The sequence below is a fragment of the Loxodonta africana genome, chromosome 27 (genome assembly GCF_030014295.1).
Source record: "Loxodonta africana isolate mLoxAfr1 chromosome 27, mLoxAfr1.hap2, whole genome shotgun sequence".
In the NCBI taxonomy this organism is placed as follows: Eukaryota; Metazoa; Chordata; class Mammalia; order Proboscidea; family Elephantidae; genus Loxodonta; species Loxodonta africana.
In genome coordinates, this window is record NC_087368.1 from 10,226,857 (window position 1) to 10,249,946 (window position 23,090).

A 23,090-nucleotide genomic window follows, 5' to 3' on the forward strand; every position below is an offset into this window, starting at 1 on the left:
TACCTCACAGGATGTTCTAACAATAAATAAAATTAAAATAAAATAAATAAAATAAAATTAAAAAATAAAATAAAATAAAAAACTACATAGACAGTATATTCAGCACAGGTCCTGCCTTGTAAAAGTGAACATCAGCGGCTGTTATTCCAGTGCTTTGACTGGTGTTTGGCAAACTACATTTCTAAAACAAACAAACATGAGCCTCTCAGCTCATTTAATTTTATAAAAATTTTTACATTTTTTGATTTGTCAATCTTTATGCTACTTTTAATGGAAAATTTAATTCTACGCAGAATGCCTTGAGACTATAAATTTTAAAATGTTGCAACAGGTCCCTAGTGCCTTCATAATTCATAGAATTCCATGTTCCTCACACGAAAACCAGTCTAATTAATACACAGTGGTACTCTGTTTTTACTGACTGATCACTACTGATTCTATAAGCTTAAGCAGAGGGAACTGGAACACAGCGCCAGTTAACCTTTCCAGAGACTAGACAGCTTAGGTATATTACACTACACCTCAGGTATAGTATACCATCAGGAAAAAGAGCCCTTCCTTAATAATCTTTGTATTTCCAATCCATAGAACCAATCCATTTTTCAGCTAAATATAATCAACAACCTGAGCTGTAACGAAGTGTCCCAACACCAGGACACAGGTATTACAGAGAAGGAGCCTGAAAAGCTGACAGCAGGCAAGGGCTGCCAGGAAGAGCAACACTTGCTCACAAGCCCACTGGTATGTTTCTTACTCCTAGGTATCTTCCTACTTCTCCTCCTTTCATAAACATTTACTGTTACTACACTCTGGAGTCTAACACGTGCTAGCCCCCAACACTGACATGCAGCCCAGAACCTTCAAGGTAGCGTATTCACTATGACCCTGGAACTCTTTTAGAAAAGAGAAGAGCTGTAACAGCATTTCTGTTCCATCATCAATATCTGTGCTGTCACTGTCATGACATTTCCCACCTTTTTATTTCATAATTTCTAACAGCAGAAGTCAAGTTGTTTAATGTAATAAGTGGAATGGTTTTAAAACTCTTGTCTAAAATTTGATACGTCAGCATTCATAAGTCTGTCATCTGAAGTCCCTGAATGCCTTATTATTAAACAAGAAAAACAAGGAAAAAAATTTAAGGCAAACCTTGAATTCTCTAATATCCAGAACAGCATACGCATGTGTGGGAACCAGACCCCACTTCTCTCCTTCAGCTTCAGTCATCACCCCCGTTGATGCAGTGATAAGGACATCGCCTTTGTGAAATCTGGAATGACCCCAAAAGACAAGTAATCAAAGAAAGACATCTGTAATCTAAGATCATGCCATTTTTCCTTTTAGCCTAATGGCTTCCACGAAACTTTTCACAAATTTTAAATCTTTTCTAGAATGTGCTATCCTCTCCCCGACAACAACTTTCAGTAAGAAGCGGATTCTATTTCACAGCACATCAGAGAGAGTAAAACACCTGCACCCCCGCACCTCCCAGCCAGTTTTAGGTAACTTAATTCTCAGGTATAAACCTTTCATCAATGAAGAAAAGCAAATGCTGTATTTTCCAACAGTTTACAAGTAAGAGTGAAAACGTGAAATACCAAACGCACATCTCAAAAAAACGGGACATTATTTTATTCATCAAATCACTGAAGCATTCTAGTTTTGCTATTAACATGTATTATTGTATAGATAATTTTCCAGTTCCTATGTCATCTCTTTATGTTCTCAGTCTTGTCTTTTCCCACCTTCCCTCAGACTTTACCAGTGCTTACAAAAACAAACCAACCCTCTCCGTCAAGTCGATCCCAACTCAAACCAACTCTACAAGACAGAGACAGAGCAGAACTGCCCCATGCCACTTCTGAGGAGCGCCTGGTGGATTCAAACTGCCGACCTTTCGGTTAGCAGCCGAAGCACTTAACCACTACGCCACCAGGGTTACCAGTGCTTAGGAAATGCAAAATAATTTTTCCATATTATATATTCTTGATTCAAATATTTTGCATTATCTACAATTTGGATTAACTATAATTATCACTAAAGGTAACTGAAGGCTGACTGTAGTAAATGCGTAAAGTGAAGTCTATTTTAAAAACAATTCCCCTGATAACTGAAAACGATAGCTGCGCAACCTCTATTCTAAATACGGCACAGCGTTTTTAAGCAGCCTCTTGTGCTACCGGAAACCCTGGTGGTGTAGTGGATGAGAATACGGCTGCTAACCAAAATGTCAGCAGTCTGCACCCACCAGGCGCTCCTTGGAAGCTCTACGCAGCAGTTCTATTCTGTCCTACCGGGTTGCTATAAGTTGGAATCGACTTGACGGCAACAGGTTTGGTTTTTTTTTTTTGGTATCTTTTACTATCAAGAAAAAGAAGAAATGTTTACCTTTGGTAAAGCATTCTGAAAGAATTATCCTTACTGAAAGTCTGGCTATCTGAATGCATAGCAATTCTTTCTGGTATCCACCCCGTCAGTGCATGAAGATCAATATTCTGCAACATAAACACATTTCAGAAGCGTCAGAGTTGTTTTCAAGCTCTTAAATAAATCCTCAGGGTAGCTACTAAATCTCACGGGTTTGGTACAATGATTTTACAGGGGTAAGTCAAAAGGTAGTAATAAATTTCTAATTTAACTCAAAATTCCTACCCGACTTACACACATGCTTGTCGCTTCCTTACACCCTTTGCTGCTCTTCCTGAATACAACAGGTATTTTTTACTGGTAATTATGATTGAACCTCAAAACACGTAACGGAAAAAATTGCTTTAATGATGATGGTGATGACAGTCACTCACTACTTAGTGAGTTTTTACAATAGTCACTGTGCTAAATGTTTTACATACCTTCCAATTCTTTCTCTCTTTAAACTATACTGGGTAAGTGAATAGGAAATGGATTAGAAAGTTAAAGTATCTGAAGGACCAAGCCAGCTTAGCAATTAAGCACAATGATTGAGTAATCCCCCTGTATTTCGCTATGCCCTATATATTCTTGCCCAGCATTATAAAAACCAGAAGAGTGAAGGAAGCCTGATATTAGGTAGGAAAACTAACCTGGTATGAATGATGGGTGATTTGCATAAATACATTACTTCATTTCATCTTTACAACCCAGGGAGGTGGTAATATCTCCATATTACAGACAAGCAAACAGAATAAGAAAGGTTAAATACATTTCCTGCAGCCATTGGCTGGCTAGGGTCATTATTCAAAGGTAAGCCAATTCTGGCTTAGTCCTAGCAGTCTACCTCATGCAACTAAATGACAATGGCACTCACCTCAATTTTAAAGGTTAAGTTGTACTGAGATTAGAAAAGCAAAAACAAACAAAACTCCTTGACCCTGAAGTCACAAACGGAAAAATATATAGGGATGATATCATGTCACATCCCTTCGATGTACACAGGCTTCTCTGGAAAAGGCTCACTGTCATTAACTGGTGCTGTATGCCAGTTAACAGCCGACACACACATTCTCAGCTTCCTGGATGTAACTGTTGTCCTTATACAAGAAAACATATACCCCCATAATAAGGTGACGGGTCAACATTTTTCATGGGTTGATAATTTTTCTTTTCCTTTAAATGAAAACGTCATTTATAACTTTCCAATCTGAAATAGTCTTGTAAGACAGCATTACGGCTGTGTCTGGATCACGCTGTTACTTACTGAGTTGGATCCAGGGAAATCATATCCACCCATGACCTTCATGTATGCTTTCTCTATGAGAGACACCCACAGTTCACTTCTGTTGTTCGAGTAAGAACAGAGCAATTCTCCCTTATGGTCAACAGGTAGCTGGTCATCAATGATCACCTGAATAAAGAGAACATTATTAATTTTCTTTAAGTGGTATAAAACATCTTAAAATCTTTTCTACTACAGGGAAAAAAAAAATCAATCTTTCATATTGCTAAATAAAAAGCACAATGGGCCTATTACTGTAGTAGTGATAACCTCATTTCTAGAATGTGATCCATTTTAAAATTTATATGAGGTCTTTATTCAATCTTACAAACTAATTTCACTGTCAGGTAACAGCCTTGGTCAAGTGGTTAAATGTCATGGAACTACCATCAAAATTATTATGGATTTTAGAAATATACATTACACCTAAACTAACTACAAAAAGGCCTCATATTAAGGTAAATAACATTACTGTCCATTATTGCAACCATGTAAAATAGTGTATTTCCGCTCTAAATGTGCAAAAAGATGCACACTATGTACAGTTGAAAAGTAGAACATTATGGCTAAAAATACACTTAACAGAGAAAGTAATCACCACAAAGATATAGCTTCTAATTCATATTATAAAGTCAGTTGGAAAACATGGAAATAAGAAGACTTTTGATCTAACAGTATTAGGATAATTAAACAACTGCATTTTGGAGATTTTTTAACCAAGAGATAATTTAAAAACTACAGTACAGAAAAACCATTCTCAGTGATATTAAATTTTTTTAAGTGAACTTTAGATGAAGGTTTACAGAACAAACTAGTTTCTCATCAGTTAGTACACACGTTGTTGTATGACACTGGTTAACAATCCCACAACATGTCTACACCCTCCCTTCTCAACCCCGGGTTCCCTATCACCAGCTTTCCTGTTCCCTCCGGCCTTCCAGGCCCCGCCCCAGGGCTGGTGTGCCCCTGTAGTCTTGTTTTGTTCCATGGGCCTGTTCAATCTTTAGCTGAAGGGTGAACCTCAGGAGTGGCCTCATTATTAGCTTAAAGGGTGTCAGGGGGCCATATTCTCAAGGTTCCTCTAGTCTCTGTCAGGCCAGCAAGTGTGGTCTTTCTTTTTGGGTTAGAATTTTGTTCTACATTTTTCTCCAGCTCTTTATGGAACCCTCTTTTGTGATCCCTGTCAGAGCAGTCAGTGGTGACAGCCAAGCACCATCTAGTTGTGCTGGACTCAGTCTGGTGGAGACTGTGGAAGATGTGGTCCGTTAGTCCTTTGAACTAATCTTTCCCTTATGTCTTTAGTTTTCTTCATTCTTCCTTGCTCCTGAAGGGGTGAGACCAGTGGAGTATCCTAGATGGCCGCTCACAGGCTTTTAACACCCCAGACGCTACTCACCAAAGTAGAATGTAGAACATTAACTCTGTTATGCCAAATGAGCTAGATGTTCCCTGAGACCATGGTCCCCAGAGCCCTCAGCCCAGCAATTTTAAGTAATCAGCTAGAGCAGTGGTTCTCAAAGAGTGTTCCCAGACTAGCAGCATCAGCATCACCTGAAACTTGCTAGAAATGCAAATTCTCAGGCCCCACCTGAGACTTAGTGAATCTGAAACTCTGGGGATGGGGCCCAGCAATCTATGTTTTAACAAGCTCTCCATGTGATTCTGTGTATACTGAAGTTTGAGTATTACTGAGCTACACAGCAACACTTCTCAGATTTTGATGTTTACTTGGCTCACTAAAATGCAGACTCTGACTCAGCAGGTCTGGGGTGGGGCCTGGGATTCTGCATTTCTAACAAGCTCCCTGGTAGTGCTCATCAATGGACCAACCCCAGGAGCCTGAGAGTCCTAACAATGCAAGGCCCCGAAAACATAGTTCAGAGTCCTTAGAGAAAGGAAAGTGGTATAGTTTAAAACTCTACACACATTTCAAAAAGGAACAGAATTTTAAAGCTTCTTGTATCTCAGATTATTATTTACATATAAATTCTTCTGTCCTAACAGATCTAGGTTGTCTGATTTCCTTTCAACTAAAAATAGTAATTAAGACCTATCAGGTTAATATTTATTTTAAGCATTAGTAATCATTAGCTTAACATTACTTTTGGAACTTTTTATATATTTTCCTCAAAACTATTAAGACTATACGTGTCATGATTTTTAAATTATCAACACATGATATTATTGGCTGTAACATGACTATCAATAACATATTCAAAATCAACTAAACTGACTTTAAAAATGTCCACATAAATATTGACTCCACTATAGACTCGAGGGTGGAGAAGGAGAAAGAGGGCGGAGAGAGGGATTATTCACCTTTCTTGGGACACCATTGAGGTGAAGTTTTACCATATACTTTCCACATGGATTGTATTCTGGCTCGCCATCCTTATTCTGAGGGTAAATTATGCTTTTGTGAGAAAAATAAATATTGAAATATTAACATTCAATATTAGCCACTATACAGGATATTACGTTTAATTTAGACATATCTTATTATCTTGATAATTTCATAAAAATAAGTATGAGAATAATTTCCTGTAATAGGCCTACGAAAAGAATTTCACCTTAATTAAAGTGCTTGTTTACTAAAAATTAGTGAAGAAAGCACCCTATAAGATTACAAGTAGAACATTCCAGTGTTCTGAAAAGTAAACAGTGTATTAAGTGGACATATTTTATGCCACATTTGGACCAAATTGAACATAATGAATATTATTTATATTGTCTACTTATCCAAGACAGCAAGGAGCTTGAAATTAAGGACTGTATCTAATTCATCTTTATATCCTCAGTATCTTACAAAACCACTCAGGAAAAGCTGAATGAAAACTATATTCTTGTGCGCCGTCCAGTCAATTCTGACCACCAGCAACCCTGTATATATGGCAGAGTAGAACTGCCCCCACAGTGTTTCCTAGGCTGTAATTTTTATGGGAGCAGATTGCCGGGTCTTTTCTCCCGTGGAGCAGCTGGTAGGTTTGAATTGCTGACCTTTTGGTTAGCAGCTGAGCACTCAGCCACTGTACCAGGGCTCCTTATTAAAAAAACCACAATGCTTAATTTTTATAAGGAATGATTTTAATCTAACTTTTAAAAATTGAAAGAAAAAGTATTTCAATAACATTTTAGTACATTAATGCAGTGCTAGCAACAGAAATGTCATTTTATGTTTTCTAACAGCCACATTAAAAAAGTTGAAACTAATTTTAATAACATTTTATTTAACCCAACATATCCAAAAACATGATCATTTCAACATGTAACTGATACAAAACTCTGAAATATTTTCCAATTTCACACATTTTTCACGCTAAGCTTCCAAAGCCTGATGTGTGTTTCACACTTACAGCCTCCCTCAGTTCAGGCCAGCCCATTTCAAGCGCTCAGGACCAACCTGTGGCTGCTGGCTACCGCACCGCACAGCACAGTGATACGGTACCACACATATGACACAATTTTATTTTGATCAATTTCATTTATTAGAAAACATATTTATCCAAACATTATTTTACCTACATGTGCATATGTTCTTCAACAGTTTCACCACATCTTCCCATAGGCCCAAATCACCTGCTTAAACTCTACAGAAGGGTCGTGATATTCTGAGTGATATGCCCTCTCCCCTTCCTACAGAGATAAAGCTTAAGTTTTTAACTCCTAGGAAAAGGGTGTAACTATTACATGAAAAGGGCTAGAGGAACAAACACAAAATTTTACCTGGTAATCAACTTCTTATTAAATCGTCTTTCGTAAGCTGCACTGATAGCCAGTGATGCCACAAAGGAACAATCTGACACTATTGTCTGTTATTAGCAAGAAGAATTTATTAATAAACTCATTCATGGCAAAAATGATTGCAATATTAACACAAACATATTTAGCAACGCACCTGTCTTTATTTTAAATATCTTTTTCACTGTTGCTTAAATAGGAAAATAATAGAAATGCCATGCTGCTGACCCAGACTATGAAGTCCTAGAAAATCCTAGAAAAACTAAGTATTTCAATGGAGTTAATTTAGAATAATTAGATACAGATGATGTATTCCTTACATGGATAAAAGCACACTCACTGAATCACATCATTAATATTTACTGACACAAAATCAAAAGCATTTTTTAAAAAGTTGCATTATAATGATCATTTAAAATGAATCACGGTATTTCAGGACCAATTTTTTTCTATCAGTGTGGAAGACAGCTGTGATTTCAATGCAAAAACAGACTGCAGTAAAGCCACCCTGTTGTCTGCCACTACAATGTTTTACATAAGCCCAATGTCATCCTATCCTTTATAGCCATTTTCTTACCAAGGTGAAATTCAGAATTTTCAAATTTCTCATCTGTAATCACATATTGATAAAAAGAATCTATATGAAAATGCATATGGTCCTAACAGGTATTCACACTTTATTATCTCTGTATGTTTAAGGACGAGTCCCTGGGCGGTGCGAATGGCGAAGCGCTCGACTACTAGCTGAAAGGTTGGCGGGTGGACACAGCCAGAGGCGCTTCAGAAGACAGGCCTGGTGATTTGCTTCCGAAAGGGCACAGCCTCGAAAGCCCTACAGGGCAGCTCTGCTCTGCACACATGGGGTCACCGTGAGTCAGAAGCAACTTGATGGCAACTAACAAAAGCAGCATGTTTAAGTCAAAATGTGCAGAATGAAAAACCCTTCCAATCACACATACAGCTGTATATAACATAAAGATTTGGGAAAAAATCCAAATCATATTTAAACCACTTTAAAATGTTTGCTTTCACAGAAAATTATGCAAAATGAACATTTACCTGCTTTATGCTAAAACTGGACACAGTGTAAATCATTGTAGGATTGTTGGTGAGGTCTTCTGGTCGTACCCACTTAGAAAATGTCGTTTTTTGTTTAGGTGATAATGGTAGTTTGCCCCATCTATCACTGTGATAATAATCATGATAAATTAATCTTAAACGATAGCAAAAAACCGAAATTAAATTTCACAGAGAACTTTTTCTTTTTTTTAATATAGCGATCGTAGTTATACTTACGTCATCCTAAAATACTTCTCTGGTCCAATCTGGCTCTTTACACTTAGCTTTGACTCCAGTCAACCTGATCAACTTTCTCAATTAAAAAAATATGTCGAAAGATAACTTAAAACAGAATAGCAACCTAGAATCATTTATATTTGCTTTAAAAATATAATTTAAAAGTTTAATTTAGCATGGCTATGCTCAGGAAAAGGAGCCCTGGTGGCTCAACGGTTAAGAGCTCAGCAGCTAACTGAAAGGGTGGTGGTTTGAACCCACCAGTGCCTCTGCGGGAGAAAAGACCTGGTGATCTGCGCCCATAAAAACTGCAGCCTGGGCAATGCTGTGGGGCAATTTTACTCTGTCCTATAGGGTTGTTAGGAGTCAGAATTGACTGGATGGCACACAACAACAACACGCTCAGAAAATTCCATTTCAATAAAATGGAGCCATTAACTACAGGACAAGCTGATTCATTCAGAAGGACCTAGGCAGATAGATTCCTACCTTAGCTCCTGACAAGCTCCTCTCTATGAGGCTAATAATGATAGCAGCTAACATCTAAGTGCTAACCACATGCCAGGCATCATGCTAGAGTGTTTTATATACATTATTCATTCAATCATTAAAACAACTCTTTTAAAGTAAATACTATCTTCCCCTGTATTTCTGGAAAATGCCTGAAGTGATTATATACTTGCCAAGGTCGTCCAGCTAAGAAGTAGCAGGACTGGCATTTAAATGCAGGTCTCTGGTGTCCAAATCTACCATGTTTATTCCCTTTGGTTCACTGTCTATTGGGAATATTCTCTAAAATTAATGTACAGCACCAAACCAGAAAACACCTACCTTTTCTGAAATGCTTTCTACAGCAAGGACAATGGATTTTTTTTTCTTCACAATTAGTCTCATTAAACTTTTTAAAAAAATTATTTTGGTAAAATACACATAAAAATGTACTACTAGTGACATTTAGTTCGTTCACAACATTGTACAACCACCACCACTATCCAGAACATTTTCATCCCCGAAAGAAAACCCCACAGCCATCAGGCATTCACTCTGCATTCTCCCCTACTCCCAGCCCCTGACAAGCACTAATTCGCTTTCTGTCCCGATGGAGTTGCCAATTCTGGATGTTTCGTACTAATGGAATCATACAGTATGTGGCCCTCTGTGTCTGGCTTCTTTTGCTTGGCTAACATTCTCCATACTCATGCACATTGTACTTCATGCCTCTTTATGGCTGGGTGATATTCCCTTGCATGGATGTACCACATTGTTTATCCCTTTTCTGCTGATGAACATTTAGGTTGTTCCTACTTTTTTGGCTACTAAGAATAATGCTGCTATGAATATCTGTCTACAAGCTTTTGTGCAACAAAGGGCAATACAGATCTTCGGGCTTCAAAAGATTTCAAGGATGATATAAATTATATGATAAACAAACTGAAAAAAAAATAACATTCTTTTTTCAAACAAAATTGATAAATATTAGGAAAAAAGATTTTTATAGTCAAGTATATGATCTAAACTCCTGGTTCAAGTGTTGGTTTTTTCATTGTATAACATCTCTAAACCTTTAATAAGCTAATGTTTACTATAAATCTCTTAGAGTAGAATATGTTACACAACACTTTTTGATGATCAAACTTTTTTGATGATCGTCTCATAGAACCACTAGTATTCTAGGGAATGCTGTGAGAATTATGAAATATCAGGAGCTAATTGCAAATAGAAAGTGAGCTGACAAAGTTTAGAATTAAAGACAGCCAGCACAAAATGAAGGGAAAATATAAGGCTAATTCAAGTTTATAAACTAATTACTTAATATTATTTACCTGCCATATGAACCATAATACAGAGGAAATCCAAGACTCCTTAATGTTTGTTCTCTCAAAAGTTATGACTAAATCACCAAGTTCAATGTTTTTTCTCAGAACTTAAAAAATGTTCTAAATGCTTTATAAATAATTTTTATGATTTTGTAATATATGACAAGAAAAAAAAATTAAAAAAAAAAAAAACCATTCTTTTCCTGTTGTCTTTTATCTCTGATCTAAAAAACATTTACTGTTATTTTTTTCTTCTGATTTTCACTGTAAAATGTAGAAAACAAGGAAAAATTTTACCACATAGAACAGTTAATTTTAGCATTCATTCTTGATTTTTCTCCAAAATTTAATAAACTCAGTAAATATTTACTGAGCACCTACTATATGCCAAGCACTGTGGTAGGCATAGGAGTACAACTTAGTTAAAACAGACATGGTCTCTCCTTACGAAGCTTATAATCCAGTGTGGAAGGCAGACATTATGCAAGTAGGCACGAAGAACAAATGTAAAATTACAATTATGACAAGTGCTATGCCTCAATTAAGAGAGTTTGTATTTTACTTTTTCAATAACACTGTTAGCATTTTACCACGTTATTAAATTCCTTGAAATGTCACTGAACTCCTTGTTTGTGGCTGTATAATTGTTCTTAGAGCCATTCTGTACAATTTTTTAAATTTATCAGACCGTGAGCATTTTTCTATATTTTTTAAAGAACTGTTTATTATTGGTAGCATTGTATTCGACTGTATGGGTCAATTCTGACACACTAGTGGTTATTTAGTTTATTTCAGTAATTTTTCCTGTAACAGATGCTTTGATGAATGCTCTCATTACATAGCTCTTTGACTGAATTTTGGTTCCCTTGGGACAACCAGAACCTGAGTGTCCGGAACCAGTGAATATTTTTAAGGCTTTTGACATAACCTGGCAATGTCCTGGAAGAATCTGCCAACTAACACTTTTATTAATAACTCTTTCCTAAATTGGATTGTATTAGTAAATGACACTATCATTCTATTTCATTTTTCTATTTCATCTCTTCATTGGCTTGTACTTCTGTTGTGATTCAATCACTGATTGCACAAACATTTACTGCGTCCTCACTTCCTGCCAAGCACTGTGCCGCTGGCACTGTAAGTACAAGGTCAGGCAAAAGAAGAACCACATGTGCCCAACACCAGCCAAAGAGTGACAGAGGTGCCCCTGCTAGGTGCCTCCTTCTCTTATGCATAGGTCTCTTCCAACCAAATTTTTTTATTAAAAAATATGACAAAGCTTAATTTTAAGGCTTCTGTGAATTAAATTGCACTTCAGAGTACTAAAAAAGTACTGAGAAAATAAAATGACCTTGGAAGTAAAAATTAAAATATTAATAGTGCTTACTTACCAGAAAGGCATTGGGTAGGCAAAACGTTCCCTTAGATCAACACTCATGAAAGGAACATATTCTATACCATTTATTTTTGATGTTGTCCTATAAAACGCAAGAGAAAAAAAATCTAACATAAATATTCAAGTCTACCTTAATCACCAGAAGCCCTGGTGGTGCGGTAGTGAAGCACTGAGCTGCTAACTGATAGGTCAGCAGTCCCAACCCACCAGCCGCTCCATGAGTGAAAAAAGTAGAACTCTGCTTCCATTAAGGATTCCAGCCTTGGCAATCCTATGGGGCAGTTCTACCTGTACTACAGGGTCACTATGAGTCGGATTCAACTCGACAGCACACAACACTTCTATCACCAATCTCATTTAAACTCCTTAAAATTTAAATGACAAGGTATGGTGCTGTAATTCAACTGACTTCATAGTGTTGATATCCTTACTTAGGCAAAATTTTCACAAAACAGTTGAATATCAGAGAATAATTCAATTCAATGAGTTATTCTTTAAAATTGACATCTCTTACCACCAGAGCACTAGACTAAAGACAGGTCTGTACAAGAGATAATGAAGAAAGCTTATTCAACTTGGTATCAATGTTTCCAGATGGAAAACCCAGGTTCTGCTCTGCTCGATTCATGTCAGCCAATAAATGAGAGGGTGAGGTGGGTGAGGAGAAATGCACCTTTATTTCATTGTGCGAGGAAGGGAATAGTTGGGACTGCTGCTGTCAAGAGTGCTCAGCAAGGGGGAAGGTTACTTTTAAGGGGTTTACAAGTAGGACGTTCATACAAGTTATAACAGCAACATTCTTGATCACACAACGCAGGCACAGCTGTGTTTACATATAACTTCACGCATCACATGTTCAGAAAAGGCAGTTAAATTCTACCCAGAGGTGGAGGAGTTACTACGCATGAGGTCTAAAAGGTTATCCTGAATGTCAACATGGCGCCTAAACCAGTTTCCACCAAATTCCTCTAGTTCTGTGCAGCAGCTAAGGTGAAGGGAACCAGGATTTTAATGTAAAGCTATGGGTGTGCCAAGTAAGCTACGTGGGGCAGTGGAATTTTCCACAACCTAGGGACCTCTGTCATACCAAGGACACAAAGCCAATTCTATCCTGGGTCCAAACGGAGAGAACGGCGTAGTTATTTAGAGATTTAAAAAACACGATGATTTACAACTCTGAAAAAAATATGTCCTTTGTATTTTCTGGTTATGGGAATATGGAATGCCAATGGAAGAAAGAAGTATTACAGATATCAGCTATGGCCTCTGACAAACTACAAAAATGAGGTTTGTAGTAGCTTTTTTTTTTTCCCCTTGTTTTGTATACATGTTCATTTGTATAAATTAACTATTTCCTCCCTTTATCTTTCTTTTTCTTTAGAGAGTTATTGCAGGATAACCTCACAATTTGGTCTTTCTTGCTGTTATGTGCTGTTGAGTTGGTTCTGACTCATAGCGATCTTATTTACAATATAATGAAACACTGCCCAGTCCTGCGCCATCCTCATGATCATTGTTATGCTTCAGCCCATTGCTGCAGCCACTGTGTCAATCTATCTTGTGGAGGGTCTTCCTCTTTTTTGCTGATCCTCTAGTTTACCAACCATGATGTCTTTCTCCAGGTACTGGTCCCTCCTGATAACATGTTCAAAGTACATGAGATGAAGTCTTGCCATTCTCTCTTTTAAGCAATGTTCTGACTGTACTTCTAAGACAGATTTGTTCGTTCTTCCGGCAGTCCGTGGTATATTCGATATTCCTTGCTAACACCATAATTCAAAGGTGTCAGTTCCTCTTTGGCCTTCCTTATTCATTGCCCAGCTTACACGTGCATATGAGGCATTGAAAACACCATGGCTTGGGTCAGGCGCACCTTAGTTCTTAAAGTGGTATTCTTAGCATTTTAACACTTTAAAGAGATGTTTTGCAGCAGCTTTGCCCAATGCAATGCGTTGTCTGAATTCTTGACTGCTGCTTCCACGAGTGCTGATTGTGGATCCAAGTAAAATGAAATCCTCGACAACTCCAAACTTTTCTCCATTTATCATGATGTTGCTTACTGGTCCAGTTGTGAGGATTTCTGTTTTCTCTATGTTGAGGTGTAACCCATACTGAAGACTGTAGTCTTTGATCTTCATAGTTAAGTGCTTCAAGTCCTCTTCACTTCCAGCAAGCAAGGTTGTGCCTTCCGCATGATGCAGACTGTTAATGAGTCTTCCTCCAATCTAATGCCACGTTGTTCTTCATACAGTCTAGATTCTCAGATTATTTGCTCAGCACACAAACTGCGTTAAGTATGGTGGAAGGATACAACCCTGACACACACCTTTCCTGACTTTAAACTGGGCAGTATTCCCTCGTTCTGTTATAATGACTGCCTCTTGATCTATGTACAGGTTTTTGATGAACACAATTAAGTGTCCTGGTGTTCCCATTCTTCGCAGTGTTATCCATAATTTTTTTTTTTGATCCACGTGGTCGAATGCCTTAGCATAGTCAATAAAACACAGGTAGACACCTTTCTGATATTCTCTGGTTTCAGCCAGGATCCACCTGACATCACCAATGATATCCTTTGTTCTGTGCCCTCTTCCGAATCCAGCTCGAGTTTCTGGCAGTTCCCTGTCCTGCTACACTGCTACAACCACTTTTAAATGATCTTCAGCAAAATTTCACTTGTGTGTGATCGTAATGATATTGTTTGATTATTTCTGCATGCTGTTGGATCACCTTTCTTCGGAATAGGCATAAATATGGATCTCGTCCAGTCAGTTGGCCAGGTAGCTGTCTTCCAAATTTCTTGGCACAGACGGGCGAGTGCTTCCAGTGCTGCCTCCGCTTATTCTAACATCTCCACTGGTACTCCCTGAATTCCTGGAGCCTTGTCTTTTGCCAACGTCTTTAGTGCAGATTGGACATGATGAGACTGTGATTGAATGTGAGAACTGATACAGTCAGCAATGGACGCAATGACTTGGAACTGTGTGTCTTCCATATTGGAGAGAGGGTGAGAACTTTTCATCAGTATGAAGGACAGCTGTATTTTAAAGGTAGAAATATATTTGTTTTGTTGCGTATGGAAGTTTAAATGTGTGCCAAAAAACCAAACCTGTAGCCATCAAGTCAATTCCAACTCCTAGCAACCCTACAGGACAGAGGAGAACCATCCCATTAGGTCTCCAAGCCTTTAAATTTTTACAGAAGCAGACTGCCACACCTTTCTCCTGCAGAGTGGCAGATGGATTCGAACCTCAGACCTTTATGTTTGCAACTGAGCACTTTATCCACTATGCCACCAGGGCTCTTTTATGGATGTTGAGTAGCCAAAAAACTGGACTGTTGTTAACTGGACTGTTACTAATTTACTGTCTCTCAGTGCCAAAACCACCCTTCTTTGCCCTACTTTGTGCTGTGTTGGTTCGTATGCAATTTTTCTTGGCAAAGAGTCAGATTATTAGGAATAGAATTCAAGTTTCACAAGTGGAGAACACTCTCTGGTGACTGCTCTGTAGCAAGGAGTCTGTAGCGCAATTTTAGGAAAACCCATTTTTAGAGCGCCTACGTGCCTTGCATATCTCTAAGCAGGCTGAAGCTCCTCCAGTGCCTGACTTAAGAACAGGCACACTAGCACAGAGATAAATCCCATCTAAACTGGCTCACATTATAATCAAGGGTTTCTACATTATCGTTGTTTTACATTTTACCATTTCTGAGGCTGCTTCCAGACACACTGATCTGACTGCCTAGACCAGGGGTTGGCAAACTTTTTCTATAACTGGCCAGACAGTGTATGTTTCAGGCTTTGTGATAAGGTCTGTCACATATTCTTTGTTTTAAAAAAACAAAAATTAAAGTTACCATGATCAAGTAGACTCTTGCTCATGGCGATCCATGTGTGTCAGGGTAGAAATGAGCTCCCAAGGGTTTTCAGGGTCTGATTGTTCAGAAGTAGATCACCAGGTCTTTCTACCAAGATACCTCTGGGTAAACTCAAACCTCCAACCTCTTGGTTAGCAACCAAGTGCGTTAACTATTTGCACCACCCAGGGACTCCCTAGTTCAAGGCCACCATTTGCTGACCTAGACCCCCATGTGCCTAGACTGCTACTTTGAGGTAATAATTTTTTCCCTCTTAGGACTCTGGTTATAAAGCTGCATAGATTACAAGTGGTCTGCCTATAGCCCTATTTTCCTCCTAAGCCTTTAAGTGCCGAATTTTGCAGAAGGCTAGTTTTTTCCAGAAAGATACATCATGTCTCACAGAAATGCTAATATTGAAATGTATTAGAATTAACAACTTTGAACTCTTTCAAGTTTTGACAATATGATTTATAATTACAAAATAATAGTATGATACACTATTACACAGACCTGAATAGCATTCAACAACTATGAGAAAAAATTACCTATGTTTATTATGCTAACAAAATTCCTCATTGTAATGAACCATAAACTGACTTACCTGAGCACTTCTATTTCTTCTGCTGTGTATCTCTGTCCTTGTGCATCACATGACTGGGGAGTTATAAACTGCTGAGGTCTTTCGAGGAAGGGATTAGGTCCTAGTGGAAAATGGGCTCTGGGTGGAGGTGGCTTTGGTTTAACATTTGCTGACTTGATTTTGTTAAGTGGTTTTGTCAAAGGCTCACTCAATGCTTCTGCTCTGTAACAAAAGAGGTGCAGAAAAAGTGTTCTGGTGTTTTTTCTCATATTTCAGCTTTCCAGAAAACAAGATTCACTTCAAGATCCAGTCAAGCATCCCTAATGTAAAATTAACATATACAATTCTTACATACAAATCAAGATTTCATTGCTTAAGATACTCGCAAAGTATTTTCTGCAGAAATATTCTATCAGCAACACTGAGAACTTACCATATGTCAGATATTAACGTTAGGGGAATACAAAAGTACACAAAACACATTCCTATCCTTAAAGTACTCACAGTTTTGTGGGGAAACAGACAGGTAATTACATCAGAAGTAACAGATCACAGGATGAAGTATAAAAACAGAGTGAAGGCATGGCAGAAGAACTTAATGAACTGGGAACAAAAAAGTCAGGGAAGATTAAAGGCGCTCACCTGAGGAGCAGGAAATCAATCTAAGAGAATAACGTGCAAATGTGCAGAAGTGTGAAACGGCACAGTGAGTTAAGGTCATTTCAAAAGAATGGATGTGGCCCCTGTAAAAGTGCAAATGAGAGGCAACAGGAGATGAGACCAGAGAGGAAGGCAGGGGGTGGATCAGAGAAGGCCTCTCATGATATGCAAGGGAATTTTGACTTTGCTCTGTTGAAAAACTAACAAACTAAAAAGTAGAAGTTCTTAACCTAAGGTCCACATATGAGCTTCAGGAGTCTTGTAAACACTTAGAAATTACATGGGAAAAGAATTTTATATACATTGTTCCTAGACAGGATCCTTAATTTTCAACAGATTCTTAAGAGGGCCAATGACTGACCCACCTGCCCCCTCAGCCCACCACCATTAGGATGCACTCAGGAAAAGCTCAGGATGGGTTGTCCACATAGGTAATTAAACTCATCTACGATTCTGGCTGATGAAATAGAAATGGAGAAGACAGCTATGGTGCTCGTATCTTTATGAATTTGGGGAAACAAACTAAAGGTTAGTAGATGATGGTGATGAAAAGGAGGGATTACTGCTATACTTAAAAAAAAACAAAACGCTGGGGGTGGGGGAGGTGACACAGCTACCGAGACAGAGCCTCAAAAAGAGATTTTATTAACTCATGCTATAAAATGTAAATGCAATTTTCACCCCTTCCTCCTGTCCATGACATTCTCTCAGAAGGTATAATACGCTTGTGCAAATCCATTCATTCTTTACAGAGATAAATTACTGAGTACATATGTCAGGCACTCTGCTGGGGGCTTGATTATAGCATTGAACTAAGACAAAATTCTCTACCCGCACAGAGGAGCTTACACTTCGGGGATGGAGGCTGGAGGGGAGATAGATATTAACAACACACACAATGAATTAGCAAATTTCATGTATGTTAGAAAGTGGTAAAAGCTATGGCAAAGAATACTACAGCAGTCAGGATGAAAAATGCTGAGGGAAGGGTGAAACTATAACTGGAATGGTTGGGGCAGGCCTCATTTAAAAGTAGAGATTTGAAGGAGGTACACACATTCTATAATTTGGAGTATGTGTATGGCTGTAAGCAGCCTCATTCTCAATTCTTTTTTTATCAGTAGCTCTAGAAGTCTCTCTGGAAGGTCCACTCTTTGGAAATCTAATATTACAGAAGTCTTCCATTTTTAATATCCCAATCATTTGTTTTACATACAGCAAAAACTAAATAAAATATTTCTTGACTAATGGCTATTTATTGAGATTAAGGCAGGGAACTTCAGAAGGAAAATTCACTCAGAAGAAGAAGGCAGACTTGTTCTAGGTCTCAGTGTAGAGACTGAGTTTTGCTACTATGGCCTCTACCACATATTTAGAGTGTTTTTACAGTAAGTAACAGTACATGCCATCCACGGATAAGAATATGAATGACCAAAACTCACCTATCCAGTGCCTGTCGAGCCAACTGTTTCAGCTTATTTTGTAGGGTTTTATCAGCAGTTTCAGAAGACTTGGGGGGGGGGGGAAAAAGACATTCTATTATTTTTTAACTTGCTTGGAAGTGGTAAAACCACTTGCTTAGCTCATGATATTTCTAAGCAAAAAAGACTTAGAATGCACATTATACTTATTTCCACCTTTAAAAGGATTATTTAAAAAAGTGTTGAAAGTTTGTCACTGAGGTAAACTTGAAGGCCGCTTACTGTGGAAAGGCGCTAACTGGACTACAACTCTATGACCATGGTGCCATGGAAGGCTAAGTGGGAGAAACCTCAGAAGACCGCCACGTACCTACGGTCTCAGGTACCTACAGAGATCAGGCTAGATGGTTTCTCTGGACCAAAGGCCCTGGTCAAAAAAGCCAGCCCTCTGAATGATGCTGGGAACGCCATTCCCCACTTTATCTCATCCTCCTGTTAAATGCGCTGCTCTTTTTAAGTGGTATTTTATTGTGTTTTCAGTGAACGTTTACATAGCAGATTAGGTTTTCAAAAAAGATGGAAAGGTCCATGAATCTGCATATCATCCTCGTTTAGGGCCACGCTAATCTTCTCTCCATCATCTGATTTCAGTACATGTGCTATCTAAGCAAGTACTGCACTGCTCTCTTACGCACTAGGTGCTAGATGCCGAGACCCCCAACAAGGGTTCCTCAATGAGCAGTAAAAGCAACTCAGCATACAGACTTTATGCTGCAAATTAATAAAGCCCTTCCAAACCACTACCTTATTTTTTCATGTATGAAATTGTGGGGTTTACAATTACCCTTACCTGAAGAATCCGGTCTTTGTCCTTGGTTCCTGAGAGATAACCTCTAAAACCTTGGAATTTCTCCAATGAGTAAAAGTGTCTTTGATGAGGGCTTCAGTCCATGCTTACCTAACAGGTTACGCTTATGAGGTTATTCCAGGTGGCACTGGCTGTACCAGAAAGACTCACCTCGTGATACCAGCCAACTTCAAGGGAGGGGCAGGAATCAATCAAACGTTATTATGTAATGAAGCCCATATAAAGGCTTGGGACATGGACCTTCCAAGGGTTTCCTGGCTGGTGAAACACATCGATACACATGGGAAAGTGGGACACAGAAGCTCTGTGTTGGGAACCCTCTCAGACCTCAATCTATGCATCCTTTGTATCTTTTTTACTATAATAAAACTGCAATAAGAAGCGGAACACTTTCCGTGAGTTCGGACACTTCTACTGAATTATCAAAACAGAGTAGTGGGAGACAGAAGGTCAGATGTGAGGGGAGGCCTGGGGACACCCAAGCTTATGGCACGGCATCTTTAGAGAAGTAGTGGGAAACCTCCAAATTTGTAGTCAGGTCAGAAGTGAGGGTACCGTGGGGACCTCCAAGATTGCAGCTGGTTCTGAGGTCCTGGACAGACTTGACAGTCTGGAGGACTGTGCCTTTTTAATTTGTGAGATATGACCTAGCTCTGGTGGTTAGGAACAGAGGAAGAAGCATTACATTATGCAGTTGGCATCAAAATTGGACATAATTGAGTTGATTCCTTCATTTCAGTTGGTGTGAGAACTGAGTCCTTTTCATCAATGAAAAAAATTAAAAGGAAGCTTATGTAAATTCTTCCTGTAGTAAATTAATTTCAACCAACAAGGTATAAAAAATTTTTTAAAATATACCTGTAACTTAAAAAAAAAATTGCTTAATGACTCAACATCAAATTCTTACCAAAACGTTAAAATTCACTATACCTACTCCTCACTTATCAGCTATTTCATTATCTAACAGTTTGCACTTACAATAGTAAAAAATCTACTGTGCAACTGTTTTGTGCATTGATGACCTACATCTGGCAGTAGCCAACACCAAGGTGCCAGACGAAGAGTTAACACTGCATGTGGTGGTTATGTGTCAACTTGGCTGGGCCATGATTCTCAGTGGTTTGACAGGTATGCAATGGTGTAATTGGGCAGTTATTTAATGATGCTGTCCTCCTCCATTTTTGTGTAATGTCAATTTTTGCATAACGACCTGGTCTTTGGAACTCAACCATGTTGACAAGAGAGAAGTGGGTGCATTAACTGTCTATTCTTCATCATCTTTTAATGAGGAGTAACCTAGTTACATTTACGATAATATGATACTTTGCTACAATGAGTTGTTAGTAAAAGCCACTGGTAAAGAAATACATTTCTTAGCATAATTCCACTAAATTTCACTTCTCGCTATACATACAGTTTTCAGACAGAGATCCACGGCTTCTGTGTACAATTCTATAGCATCTTCGACATTCTCTTTTTCATCTTCATCAAAAGCTTGTGTGACAAGGAAATGGGCTCGTTCTAGGTCCAATTGATGTTTTGATTTCAAAGGATCAGCATTCTTTGACTGAACTAGGAGAGGAACATAAGCATACACAGAAGCATTACCTAAACATACCCACTGAACAACACACCGTTTTAATACATTTAAGACATTCTTTTCCAAAATCCTATAACTCTTTCACTTAAAAATACAAAGTCAAAAAACAAATCCTTAAAAACAGATCCTCCTCTTCCCACTTCAATCTTAATTTTAAGGTCATCCCCAATTGTTTAACTCATACACGACAGACACTAGATACCAAGAATACCAAGAAATGCATTATTTACTCACAAATTTTTTTCCTCCTGCATCTCTCTCCCTATTAGCACTCTCTTCATTAAAAAAAATAAAAAACAAGTTCTCCTCACACATACCCCCCAAAACAAAAAAATAAACAAAAACTTGGAAAATGCTACATCTCCATTATAAGGTAATTTTTGAACAATTTCTTTCAGTACAGAATAATCATCTAATATACTAAGCCCAAAGATAAAGTTCCTGCCATGTTTCCTGTTCACCTGGGTCCAGAATGTTGTTGTTAGGCGCCATCAAGTTGATTCCAACTCACAGCAAAACAGCTATATTTCTACTGCTCTTTGACATTCGTGTTTGTTTTTAATATAAAAGTAAATACCTGTAAAGGACTTGTATCCAGACTACATAAAGATCTCTTATGACTCAACAAAAAGGCATAATCCAATTCAAAAATGGGCAAAAGATCTGAACAGATACTTCTCCAAAGATACAAAAATGGCCAATAAGCATATGAAAAGATGTTCAACATCACTGGCCATCGCAGAAAGATGTATCAAAACCATAATGAGACACTACTTCATACCTGGTAGGAGTCCCTGGTTGGTACTAACAGTTAAGCACTTGACTAGCCAAAAGGGTTGCAGTTCAAGCCCACCACCCAGAAGCCAGTCAGAAGCCAGGCCTGGCAATCTGCTTCTGAAAGATCACAGCCTTGAAAACCCTATGGAGCCATTCTACTTTGCACATATGGTTGCCATGAGTCGGAATTGACTTGACAGCAACTAACAGCAACAACAAGATGGCTGAAGTCGAACAGTCAGAGGATAACAAGTACTGGTAAGGATGTGAAGAAACTGGTAACCTCATACTTTGCTGGCAGAACTGTAAAATTGTACAGCCACTTTGGAAGTTCCACAAAACCTTAAATATAGAGTTACCATACACCCTAGCAGTTCCATTCCTAGACACATACTCAGGAGAACTGAAAACAACATCCGCATCAAAACTTGTACACAAATGATCACAGTAACATTACTTATTTAGTGAAAACCCAAATGTCTATTAACTGATGAGTGGATAAAACAAAATGTGCTATCTATCCATGCACTGGGATATTATTTGCAAAAGTTCTAATACATGTTACAACACAGTTTAACCTAGAAAACATGCTAAATGAAAAGAAGCCAGACACAAAAGGCCACATATTCTGTCATTTCATTTATATGAAATGTCCAAAACAGATAAATGTATAGAGACAGAAAATAGATTAGTGGTTGTCAGGGGTCAGGTGCTAGTGAAGTTGGGATGGGTGAGGAGGTGGGGGGGCAGGGAGTGAACTGCTAATGGATACAGGGTTTCTTTCTGGGATGATGAAAATGTTCTAAATTAGGTAGTCATGATGGTTGCACAATTCTGGAATATACTAAAAATTAGTGAATTATATATTTTAAAAAGATGAATTTTATGATATGTGAATTATATCTCAATAAAGCTGTAATTTTAAGAAGCTTTATTAATTACATTTCATTAGTCTCTTAAAAGTATGTGGTAATGCTTTAAAACTTTAATCCTTATAACCTCTTTTAAGTACATACCAATCTCATTTATAAACTGAAGACACCAAAGGTCAAAAATGCTAAAATATCGAGCCCAGGGTTTCTCAACCTTGGGATTATGGACATTTTGGGGCTGGATAACTGTTTACTGTGGGGGAATGTCCTGTATATTGCAGGATGTTCAGCAATATCCCTGGCCTTTACCCAAACAGATGTCAGCAGCATCCCCTCCAGGTGTGAAAACCAAAAATCTCTCCAGATATTGTAAAACACCCCCTGGGGGTCAAAATCGTTCCTGGTTGAAGTCCCATAGGTTTCATGGCTACAGTGGCAGGGTAAGGACTCAACTGAGATCTGTTAATTCCAAGTCTGGGGCTCTTTATACTACACTGGTGATTTTCAAACTGT

The 23,090-nt window shown here is 38.2% G+C and overlaps 1 protein-coding gene across 3 annotated transcripts in view; it reads right to left on the reverse strand.

Moving 5' to 3' along the window:
* Positions 1-23,090, reverse strand: part of CAPN7 (calpain 7) — a 42,960-nt gene that overhangs the window by 14,495 nt on the left and 5,375 nt on the right. For all 3 annotated transcript variants that reach the window (XM_064277322.1, XM_064277321.1, XM_010600481.3), the window contains exons 3-12: positions 20,743-20,900; positions 18,482-18,549; positions 16,401-16,601; positions 11,934-12,020; positions 8,489-8,615; positions 7,415-7,500; positions 6,011-6,104; positions 3,674-3,820; positions 2,389-2,495; positions 1,150-1,270 (exon numbers count right to left, since the gene is read on the reverse strand). In XM_064277322.1, coding sequence (XP_064133392.1) covers positions 1,150-1,270; positions 2,389-2,495; positions 3,674-3,820; positions 6,011-6,104; positions 7,415-7,500; positions 8,489-8,615; positions 11,934-12,020; positions 16,401-16,601; positions 18,482-18,549; positions 20,743-20,900 — 1,196 coding nt within the window. The remainder of the gene's footprint in view (positions 1-1,149; positions 1,271-2,388; positions 2,496-3,673; positions 3,821-6,010; positions 6,105-7,414; positions 7,501-8,488; positions 8,616-11,933; positions 12,021-16,400; positions 16,602-18,481; positions 18,550-20,742; positions 20,901-23,090) is intronic.